Source organism: Candoia aspera, chromosome 11, assembly GCF_035149785.1.
Source record: "Candoia aspera isolate rCanAsp1 chromosome 11, rCanAsp1.hap2, whole genome shotgun sequence".
NCBI lineage: Eukaryota > Metazoa > Chordata > Lepidosauria > Squamata > Boidae > Candoia > Candoia aspera.
This window is the reverse complement of record NC_086163.1, coordinates 7851049-7863055: the sequence shown is the minus strand read 5'-3', so window position 1 is coordinate 7863055 and position 12007 is coordinate 7851049. Positions and strand designations below refer to the sequence as shown.

Genomic DNA, 12007 nt, shown 5'->3' with positions numbered 1-12007 from the left:
GTTGGAGAACAAAGAAGAGAGAAGTCAGAAATTAAATATTTCTCTATATTATTTTTAGGCTGTTTTTTTTTTCTTTTTAAAAAAAGCATTTATAAATAATATTGTGGAGATTTTGGCATTAAGCTCAATAATGTATACTTTTTTATATCATGAAAACAACTCAATGTACTCTGCTTGGTATCTCTTACTAATGTTATTGGGGGGGTTTGTTTGTTCTTTATCCATTCAATCATGTCCGATTCTCAGAAGCTGCCTGGACAACTCCCTGCAGTTTTCTTGGCAAGGTTTTTCAGAAGTGGTTTGCCATTACCTCCTTCCTAAGGCTGGGAGAGAGGGACTGGCCCAAGGTCACCCAGCTGGCTTGTGCCTAAGGCAGGTGTAAAACTCAGTCTCCCAGTTTCTAACCCTTAACCACTACACCTAACCACTGTTATAGTAAGCATTAATCGTACAACTTCAGTAATTATCTGTCCATTTATAGATATTATCTCTTCTGAAAATTTATCTTTCTTTTAAACATTTTTTTCAAGAAAATGAGCTATGCTTCCATTCCAGAAGCCCACTGGGTTGACAGGGCAATCTTATTTCAAAACTAGGAATGGGACAAGGTCCTTCACACCACAGATCAATTAGTGTGAGAGATAAATTAATAGGTTGATAGTGCTGACCTTCAGGAGAAGAAACTGCCTAGGTAATTCAGAAGACAGCCAGTTTGGTGTAGTGGTGAAGGCACCAGGCTAGAAACCAGGAGACCATGAGTTCTAGTCCCGCCTTAGGCACAAAGCTAGCTGGGTGACCTTGGGCCAGTCACTCTCTCTCAGCCCTAGGAAGGAGGCAATGGCAAACCACTTCTGAAATCCTGCCAAGAAAACTGCAGGGACTTGTCCAGGCTGTTTCAGGAGTCAACACTGACTTGGAGGCAACAAAAAAAAATTTTTTTCAGAAGAAACGTCCTGCTGTACCCCAACTTTTGCTGTCTGAGGTGGTTAAGTGACATCTAACTTCATCTTTTATCTTTATTTTTCTTTGTTTCATTGATTTTATTAAAATTTCTTTGATGGCTGTTTGCTGCCCTGACTTGTTGCGAGTCAAGCAGCATACAAGTTTAATAAATTATTCCAGTAGTCTAAGTCAGGGTTTCTTAAACTTTTTGTTCTCAGGACTCCTTCCCACTTTTAAAAACTACGGAGGAATCCAATAGAGCTTTAGTTTGTATTGATTGCATTTACTGATATTTACCATATTAATAATTAAAAGTGATGCATTCACAGAATATTTATTGAATCATGTAAAAATAACAATATTAAACCCATTGTATATTAACATAAATATTCTTCATGAAAAAAACTATTTTTTTAACAAATAAAAATAATGGGAAGAGTGACATTGTTTTCAACTTTTGCAAATATCTTCAATATCTGGCAAATCATTTTGATTTCACAGACCCCTGAGAGTGTCTTGAGTATAGTGACCATATTTTCTTGGGAAAAATAAAGGACTAACCTGAAAATGGGGCAAATCTGAAAGAAATGCATAAGGATATAAATAACAACAACAACAACAACTCATGTTTATAACTTTGCTTTACAAAGAAAAAACCTTAAAAACAAAACCAAGAAAATAAATAATTAATTTAATTTAAAGCACAGCTTTCTGAAATCAAGGACTCCCTTTATAATAAAGGCTGTATGGTCACTGTAGCCTTGGGGGATCCCAAGGGGTCCTTGGACCACACTTTAAGAAACACTGATCTAAGTTATACAAACAATAGTGTCAATAATCTTCAATTAATACCATATAAACATCATTGCACCAAAACAATATAGTGTATGAAGATTTACAACAACATACTACAAATCTTTTAAAAGTTCAGTTTATTATTATTCTGCCTAATGCACACAAATTCCACGACAGGAGCTTCTCCACTAAAAAGAAGCGAGCCTGCAAACTTTTCCCAACCGACCACCCTCCCAAACTGCTGAAAGTCTCTTAATATTCCAGGTGAAACCAGCATGATCTGCAGGCTCCCTGCCATGTGATCCTCCCAGAGTCATATTACAAGATGCAACCAGGTCATACTATAACATCCTGAACAGACAATATTCCTGCAATAATGCCTGCAAGCTATTACAATTCTCATTTGCTTTCTGCTCGGAAAGGAGAGGAGGTTGCCTGAGGATCTATTCCAGTTTTTCCCAAGCTTGGCAACTTTAGGATCGGTGGACTTTAACACCCAGAACTCCCCAGCCAGCATGCTAGGCCGGGGATTCTGGGAGTTGAAGTCCACCCATCTTAAAGTTGCCAAGCCTGAGAAACACTGCTCTGATTTGATTAAGAGGGGTCTCCTCCCAATAACCACCCTGAGGGAGCAGTGAGTGGGGACCCCCCCGTCCTCATCCAACATTTCAACCAATTTCCTACACCGCCTCTGGATAGAAATCTCCCCCGACCGCTCACGGCGCAACCTCCCCATCGCACTCCGAGCTCTGCAAAGCCAGCCAACCGCTGGGCCACGTGACCGAGCAAAAAAAAAAAAAACAAACCTCTGTCCCTAAGCCCTGCCCCTCTCGCACACACTTCCGGCCTCCGCCTCTCACCGGCCCTCACGCTTCCGGGCGGAGCTCCATAGCAACCGGGGCGTTGCGGGTGGACGCCGTTCGATCGGAGCCTCGTCGGCGGAGCCATGGTAAAACGGCGGGACGGGACCGGAGAACGATGGGGCAGGGGTGGCTCCGACGGACTCCGGCTGGAAGCCGCGGGCTGTCCTGGGGAGGCGGAGCCGGCATCGGCTTGGGATGGATGGGAAAGGAGGAGCCGAGCAGTGGCAGGCCGGGAGATCTGTCCTGCCCCGCTTGGGCTGGCTGGGAATTCCGGGTGGGGGGGTCTCCCGGGCTCCCCTTTTGGCTGGGCGACTTTACTCGCGGGTCAAGGCTGCGCTGGGGGCGTTCAGGCCCCACAGTAGCCTGCCCGGAGGTGGATTAGCCCCGCTGGAGCTCGGCTGAAGGCACTGACGGCGCGCCTCGACCCCTCCGCGATCTCACCTGGCCGGATTGGCTGTCGCGGTACCCCCTCCCGCCCCCCAAAATTAACCCATCTTAACCCAAACCAAGCTCCCCATTATAAGTCGGGGGTATCCACGGGGCACTGACAACCTCGACCAGCCCAAGCCCCGCCCCTTTTAATGGGCAACGCCCACAGAAGGGCGGGGCCTGGGTTGCCAGTTGTGGGCACCACCATGGTGACACAAGCACTGCCCCTTGGCATGGACCAAAGGGGCAGGGCGTCTGTGGCGACCTTGCTGTCATTGGCCTGATCCTGCAGACGCCTCCGATTGATGGGGCCGTAGGTGGCTTGCAAGATCCTTGAAGTGGCCAAGAGGGCTCCTCTGTAGACGCTTTGTGGTAAAGCATTTACCCCCTGGCAAACTTTGGAGTTCCTACCTTATTTACTTTTCTTTAAATAATTTACGCAGCTGCCCATCTCACAACGGCGACTCTGGGTGGTGTACGAAAGATTAAAGCCCAGCAATTAAAATGAGAGCCAGTGGCACCATGGGCGAGCAACACCTTCCAGTCATAAACACGTACATGAACAACAAGGCTCGCCAAACACCTTGGGAAGCAGCCAGATCTCCAGAGCCTTACGAAAGGCCAATAGGGTCAGGGCCATCCCAGTTTCTAGGGGGAGGGTCCTTTTCTATAAGGCAGGGACCGTAACGGATTGTGAAAATGACCTTGGGAGACAGAAGGAAGAGACAGCCTAAACAATGTCCTGGTAAATGAAATTTGAGTCCTAAGGAGGGGTGGAGGTTGAAGAAGGGTCTCAGAAAGGAGCCTCCCTAGTTTGGGGGAGAGTAAAAGTAAGGGAGGGGAGAGGTACTTTCAGACTTGCAAGATTCTGTTACTGTAACCTTACAGTAAAGGTAGTGTTAGTACTCATGGTTGGTGCTTCTTGTCTGGACTACCTCAAAGGTCTGACAGGCACTGCCACGGAGAAGGCACAGCTCCTGGGTCCAACAAAATGACATTACTTAATAGTGGGGACCTGGAACATGCCCTCTCTGCCAGATCTGGTGGGTCAAGCAGAAACAGCGGGAGAAAGGCGGTCCCACAAATAGCCTGCCCCTGTGCTATGCAGGCCTTTATAGGTGGCAACCAGTGCAGCTTGCAGAATAGCAGTGTTACACGGGCATAGCAAGAGACTCCAAAAACTGCCTGTGCCACTGCATTGTGGGCCAGCTGCAGCCTCCAAACGCTGTTCAAGGGTAGCCTCCATGTAGATTATGTTACAGTAATCCAAATGGGAGTTGGCAAAGGCATGAACAACCATAAGCAAGGCCTCATGGGTCAGACACAGGTGCAGTCGGTGCACAAACCAAACCTGCCCAACACCCACACCGTGTGCCATCTGCTCTCTTGGTAGTTAGACAAAAGATCCTAGCTTTTTAATAGTTCCCAGACTTTTGGGGTGTAATATGACCCTGGCTGATCTCCAAAAAAAAAAAAGCTAACCAGGGTCGGACCTAGTTAGAACTTGTATAGCAAACCACCATGAAATCTCAATGTGGTACACCAAGAAAATATTGTGGGAGACAACAGTGGCAACACTATTGTTTCCAAGCCACCTACCCACTTATCTTCATTAAATACAAGAATAAGTATGGATGGAGTGTGGATACGTATCATTTGGCATTCTTTTTCATATAAAATTATAAATTAATTCAGGGCCGCAGAAGGGCCTGCCTCTGTATGTGGAATAGCTTGAAATGATAAGTTGAATTATTTGTTTGCAGTCTCTTATAACTTGTGTTAGTGTACAATATAGATTTTTACAGCTAGGCGTAAATGAAATCGTCTGTTTACATGAAGAAAGCTGGTTCTTGCCCAGATAAAACGGCAGCAGTTTGCACATAAGTTAAATTGGATTTTAAGGAACTGGTCCACTGGCTTCTTAACTGTGACTACTGCTTCCTTTTCGGGGGAAGGCTGCCGAGGAGGAGAGGGGGTTGCCAGCAGGAAAACCACATGTCTGTGGAAGGGAAAGAGGAGAATGCAGTAGGCAATTCATCTGGTTTTGACACAGAGATAAGTCACTGACAGACTCCATCCCACCATGAGTGCTCAGCATGTAGCCTTTAACATGGCACAGCTCTCGCTGTTGCTTCTGAGTTGGCTCATTTCTGTGGAGCACCTCTTCTTCAAAATGCTCTGATTGCACAACTAGCACAGATGCGTCTTCGTAATGGAACCAGAATCAAAACCTTTAGATCAGGCTGTAGATTTGCTCACCTGCTCTCAAGCGTTTCTTTGCTGCTGCTCAGTGGCTGCCTATATGCTGGAGACAGAACCCAGTCAGGTGAGAGATAGGATGTTCAAAATGCATTAGCTGATGTCTTACAGACTGGGTTTCATGTTTCATACTTCAGTAATTTTGTTTCTTTTACAGGCAGAGGTAGAGGAAACATTGAAAAGGATTCAGGCCCATAAAGGAGTTATTGGAACTATTGTTGTAAATGCAGAAGGTAAATATCTACCATAAAACACACACACACACACACACTCTATTTGTCATTTTCCTTAAAAAGGGAAACTTTTTGTGGAGTCACACAACATATTAGGCTAAAATATCGTGTGCTGGTTGTGGCTCAGGTGGACTCAGTTGACCATGGGTTAATGCTTTGGTAAATAGCCTGCATCTAAGCAGCATAAATCAAGAGTGGACAACCATTTTCCGACTGAAGTCCTTGTTTACTCTTGTAAAATCTACCAGAGGCTGTCTTCTGAAAAGTAGGTACGAACTAGGCAGTACATCCTCTATTAAAATTAATTGGTACAACAGGCAAACCATTGACTTTATTCCCCACAATGATTTTCTTTGCATCACCAATAGCAGTTATTGAACTAATTAACTTAAGACCCTACCTAATGAATTTAGATTTCTCCATAGGTTAAGTGGTAACCAGTAAGGCAGATCAAAAGTATCTATTATTTTAAGCTGAAAGAACATGCATAATACATCACTACAACATTTACATTAATCTTATAGCTAGAAGATGGAGGAAGGCCTTGAATTTGCAGTAGAAACACATCTTCAGTTTCATCGTGTGGCTTTTAACAATTGCAGAATGTTTTACAATTTTGTTGTTTGATCTGTCAGTAATTTTCACTCATTCAAAAATCGTTAGATGAAAATATGACTACTTTCCCAAAAGTTTTCTTGGAGGCAAATGTCAAATCAACTTAACATTTGTCTTATATTTTTCTTTAAAAAATGCACAAGAAATCCATCCCTTTCCAGTAAGATCATCACAAGGCCAGTTGTTTTTTTTAAGTAGCCCATAACTATAAACGTTGCCTGCCTCCAAATGATGTAAATCTCTTTCAAAGTTCTGAAACCCTGAAATATTTTCCTAGAAAGTCCATCCTTACCATAGGCTGACTCGAAACTTTGCAGAGTCAGAGAACAGGAAATGGAGAATATATAGACCCCATAGTATGAAGGCTCCAGTGACCAGTGACTTCACTCCTCAACCAGGACTTCTTGGTTTGCAGTTACCTTTCTGCAAACATTTAATGCTAATCTTTTAAAAAAAAAAAAAAAAAAAAGGCCCCAAGTGGAGTCTTGGACTGAATATATATTAGGTTAATTGTAGCAAGGATGTGGTCTGTTACATCTGGCACATGTGTGTGTTTAAGTTGATGCCTTGCCCAGACCAATACTGCGTTTCACACTGCCTTAAATCTAAGTAGGGCCTTGCTTCTGATATTGACCAAGAGCGAACCTTATTTCTTCAAGGCCACAGAAGTTCATGAGCTTCTTTCCTTTGACCATAATAGGCTGATGGTAATTTGGTGCCAAGCGTGTGAGGCCTCTTGCATCAGATTCATGATGATGTTATGAAGGTAGAATCTTGCATCGGATTCAAGATGACATTATAAAGGCAGCTTTGCTGTTTTAATGCACTAGATAAAGTTCCCTCTTTCCAGCAGAAGCATCAGAACTCCCATTCATTTTGCAAAGCTGAGCTTTCAGTCTGATTAATATCCCAGGCCATTCAAGTAAATATCCAACGCTTCTGTCCTTTTCAGGACTGCCTTATTGAAATGGCATAAGGCAGAGCCTGTGCAGAAGGTTCCTCTTTCTTACTGCAATTAGTTTCATGTGTTCTTGGCACTGTATCAAAAAGATAAACTCATCCTCAGGAATTCCATAAAAGTGACTCATGGATATCAGTGTTGCTTAATCTTTATGTAGAAACAGGATTACACCCTAATTTTCATTGACATCACATGGAATTTAAATGACTTCAAATACTAGTTCCTGAATTTTTCTTGGCATGCAACGATTGCCACCCTGTCTTACGGAATCATGTCTACTGAAAAACCATCTGTGTGTCTGCTGTATGACCCCAGTGTCTGCGTACACTGTGGGGTATATAGTGAGTGTCCAGTGTTCAAAGGCTGGCAAATGTCTCAGGCCCAGGACGTTTGTATTGCCAACCTCTGATTTAATAAAGTATCTATTGGAATCCCCTCTGCATGCTAAAGGATGGGTTATTATTATTCCAATTTCAATCCCTGGAATCTCCCAGTATGGCTGGAATTTCCCCCCCCCCCCCCCCCCCCCGGGTGCTGTTAGCATTGAAAATTTTGGCTGGAATCATTTTAAAGCCATTTCTTATATTTCTTTTCTCAGGGATCCCAATCCGAACAACTCTGGACAACTCCACCACAGTGCAGTATGCTGGCCTCCTTCATCAGCTCACCATGAAAGCAAAGAGCACAGTCAGAGACATTGATCCCCAGAATGATCTCACCTTTCTCAGGATTAGATCAAAGAAACATGAAATTATGGTTGCCCCAGGTAATAACTTTTGTCTTTTCCCTTCCATTGCACTGATGGCTTGTGATGTTCTTTAAATTTCTCCATACCTGCCACAAAATGTCTTCTTAATCATGTGTTATTTAAGGGGGAATCACTTTAAGGATAAGCTGCCTGATGTCAGGGCTTTCAAGTATTGATATATCAAGACAGCAAGGTCTTATTTTATCTGTCATGATTGTGACAGTATTTGAATCTAGCTGGTGGCTATACTGAAAATAGACCTGATATAAGGCAGCTTCCTACGTAACGGGAATGGTAATCATTCCAAGATGGATTTGCCCGATTAACACAGAAAGTTGCATTAACTAACCATTATTGCAACAGTTTACATTTGGAAGATAGTTTAACACATTAAAGCGATTTTCTCTTGGGCTTTTTATGTTAATGCGTCCAAATGGTAACTGTTACAATTATGTTACTATTTTGAAAGTAGAAGTTTTACTTCCCCTTTTTGGGGAAGCTGGTATAAGCAGTGGCTTTGTCTTCCCAGAATCGACCATAATAAATTGTGAAAAGGAATATTAGAAATCAAACATGTTATAAAAAATTGCTATCTCTCATTGTTCTTTTTTCTCCTCATCCCACAGATAAGGAGTATCTTCTTATTGTTATCCAGAATCCATGCGAATAGATCCACACCACCAATCTAGGGGAGCAGTGCTACAATTTTTAAAATGTCCAGTCTAGTCTGTACTAAGTTAATGTCGTAACATTCCACTAAGAAACTCATCAGGAATGTAAAACTGGAATCCAAAAAGGTCCTTGTTATGTGCAATCACATTGTATTTGCCTCTTGATTATGAAAATGTGTTCCTAACTCCTTAAAAAATAAACCCAAATGTTTAAAGCATGTGTTAATTTGAATGTGTCTATTTGAAAGACTCAAACATAAATCTAAAACTAGAACCACTCAAAAAATCAAATTTAAATAATAAGGAAAACAGAATTAAGTAATAGTTGCACTTCAGCTGAAGATAAAACACATTTAAGTGTCTTTCATTTCAGTTAAACAAATGTTCAGGTTCGAGTAAAATGTACATAGAATTGGTGACTTCAATAGCATAGTAGGCTCCCTTCAGGGAAAAAAAACATATTGTAGCTTTTTCTGATAGAACTCGTTAAAAGCTACATATGGCAGTCCCAAAAATTAATGTTGCCATTTTTCTTATTCAATTTGCTTAAAGCATATTTATGTGGCTATAAACATGATTCAGAGCAGCTTCCAAAAGTCTGTAGTATACCCACCCTACAATTTTTAAACACACACAAGGAAAAGGGATTGTGAAGAAGGAAGGAAGAATCCAGCTGAAAATATTATTCACTGGACTTTTTTATGTCAGTGTTAAATGCTTAATGGATAATACTGAAACAAAAACCAAAATTGATATTCCATAATGAAACCTCATAGGAACTATCAAGTCTGACCATAATCCCATTACATTGAATTTAGGGAGATGGGCTTCTAGTTGTATTCCCAGAGAGATTCAGGCTTCATAACCTCTGAAGCTGATGAGAATATGGAATGTTAGAGATTTTACTGAAACAGGAAGAACTGTGCACTAATTTGGGCGTAGCAAGTTTCTTGAGTGACAGAATGTGATCTTAGCAGGTATTCTCACACTCAGCAGCAGTGATGGGCATAAGGTAACAGCTGATTAGCTTGTGCTATTGGGAACTCTATATAGGGAATTCTAAAGTTGAATAAATCAAGCTAAGTCTTTACATAGAGGCCTTCTGTTTAATTGAATGAAATCACTGCTCCAATGCTTGGTAATTTCTACCGTAAACCCAAGTTCTTGCCCTTGACTTTCAATTTCTAGCATATCCTTAAGTTTGAGTAATATAAATATTGCTATCCAGAACTTCGGATTAGATTCTAAGATGATGCTTTGGAGAATGCAGGAACTTCACACCTGCCTGGAACTCAAAAACAGCTGCATCTTCCAGTATCACATGACTGCCCTCTGCAGGTACTGCACAATCCCAGGAAAAATACCACTGCTTTAAAGAGTTCCAGGCAGGTGCTAATTCATGCTCTGAAGCCCCTTTCCATAATTAAATTTGAAATGCAGCATAGGACTAATGTTTTACTAACACTCAAGCCAGGAGTTATGTATTGCAAGATAAGTCCCAGTTCAACAGTGTGCATACTTAATCTTATCAAATCTATCCATTAGCCATTTCTCAGGAAGGGGCTAAATCCATTTGCTAGCTCCCTTTCTGGAACAGTTGATTAGGGAACCAACTTTGTAGGGATAAAAGCAGTGTGATATAGTTCCAGGGAGACATCCATAACATTGTACTACAAAACTCTTATTGACACATTTAAGACAAGCACACGAAGGATTAGCTTATCATCTAATTATCTAAAGCCTTAAATACAACACCAATGACAGAAAATAATGGCTGGAAGGATTCAATTAAAACAGCATAATTGAATATTTATAAAATTGATAGGTTAGAAGCTTGAAGTTTCTGGTCTAGTTTGAAGATTCTCAGCAGCATCTTGACCATAAACTATTTGTACACCATGGGACATAGAACATGCATAAACATAAACCATTTGGGAAATAGCCTCAGATACATTCTTCTTAGGTTTCAGAAAGCCCTTAAGACCTGGCTCTGTTCCTAGGCCTGAGGTTAGTGTGTCTGCAGACCCCCCCCCCCTTTTTTTTAATTGCTAAGGTTGCTTTTCAGTCCAGTCATGTTTTGTTGTCATGGTTTTGATTGTATATTTTGCCATTGTAAACCACCCAGAGTCTTTTGGAGTGGGTGACTATAATAAATCTAGATAATAATAATGCAATACATTAAAGGAAGACATTTTTCTTCTCTATCCAGCACAATAACCAAACAGACACAGGCCTATTTCAGTTTCTCCCAAGAAAGGCTTAGTGTTCTATCCGAAGATCTCCCACCTTCTCTCGAATCCCTTAATATCTACTGTACATTATTAATACCCAATGCCTAAATTATCCATATATTCCTGATGGCATGCACAGGTGTCAGCAAAAATGCTGGAAAATTTCAGAAAGCATTAAAAAAACTTTTTTAAGGAAAGGAACAATGGGTGTCTACACGCACACAATGAGAACCTTAGCTATTGCATGGCTTGGACAGAAGTCTGTGTAAGAACCTCTAGCACAGTCATTCTACAATATATTATGTGTCATTGCACCATAAATACACCCAGATGTTCCTAGAGTCCCATTCAGGCACTACAAAGATATATACAGCTGCCTTCTATAAATTTGCACTGGGAAGATCCAGATTCCATGAATTCAATTCCATTCATGCAATGAGGATCCTTTATGGGTAAAATAGTACACCCACAATGCCAGACTTTGCTCTATCAGGGTTCCATCTTACATGAAACTGCCATATGCTCATACTGAATAATTAAGTCTTCTAGAGCAGGGTTCTCCAAAGTGGTCCATATTGACCTCCCAGATTGAATGGGACTATCCAAAGGGTCAATATTCTTCATAGTACTATTAGTTAAAGTAGTATTATTTTCATATAATAAATGTTTGGGGGTCAATGAACAATCTGAAACATTGTTTAGCTACAAACATCCTTTGGATTACCCTCCTGAAATTTGGCAGACAATCTGAAGAAATTAGTGGATTAATCCCATCAGATTCCAGCAGTAGACGTAACAAGTTTGAGCAGTACTCCCACAGCATGCTTCACTCCAGATGCGTTCAAGATCTTGCAAGTACATTTGCACAATGTGCTAAACTAAGTTTGTGTTAAACGTGGTTAGGTTTTTTTCTTTGTGGCTTCACTTTTGGGTGAACCCAACCTGTTTGATTAGTTCAATGTATTCTGTGAACCCAGAGAATGAGTTAATTCAGTAATCAGGTTAATATTTTGACTGATCATAGCCAAGATGTGCTATGCCTTCAGATAGGCTTAGTGCACCTTAAAAAAGAATTAAGCCCTCAAATACTTGATTTTTTTTGTTAAAAATGCCTGACCCCATTGCCCTAATCACCAAAAATGCTGAAAAGGGAAGGGCACCTCAACTTAAATCATGGTTTGCCTGTTGTAATTTGGAAACTCAAATCATAGCCTAGACTTTCAACTACGATAAATGGGTTGTCTGAACAGAATATAGCTA

General features: G+C 41.3%; 1 protein-coding gene across 1 annotated transcript; it reads left to right on the top strand.

Annotated features, from left to right (window-relative positions):
• The first annotated feature begins 2582 nt into the window (after positions 1 to 2582).
• On the top strand, positions 2583 to 8734 carry DYNLRB2 (dynein light chain roadblock-type 2). Its single transcript, XM_063312681.1, has 4 exons — positions 2583 to 2686; positions 5446 to 5521; positions 7696 to 7863; positions 8472 to 8734. Exons 1-4 carry the CDS (start codon positions 2684 to 2686, stop codon positions 8513 to 8515), a joined length of 291 nt encoding a protein of 96 aa, XP_063168751.1. The 5' UTR covers positions 2583 to 2683; the 3' UTR covers positions 8516 to 8734.
• The last annotated feature ends 3273 nt before the right edge of the window (positions 8735 to 12007 follow it).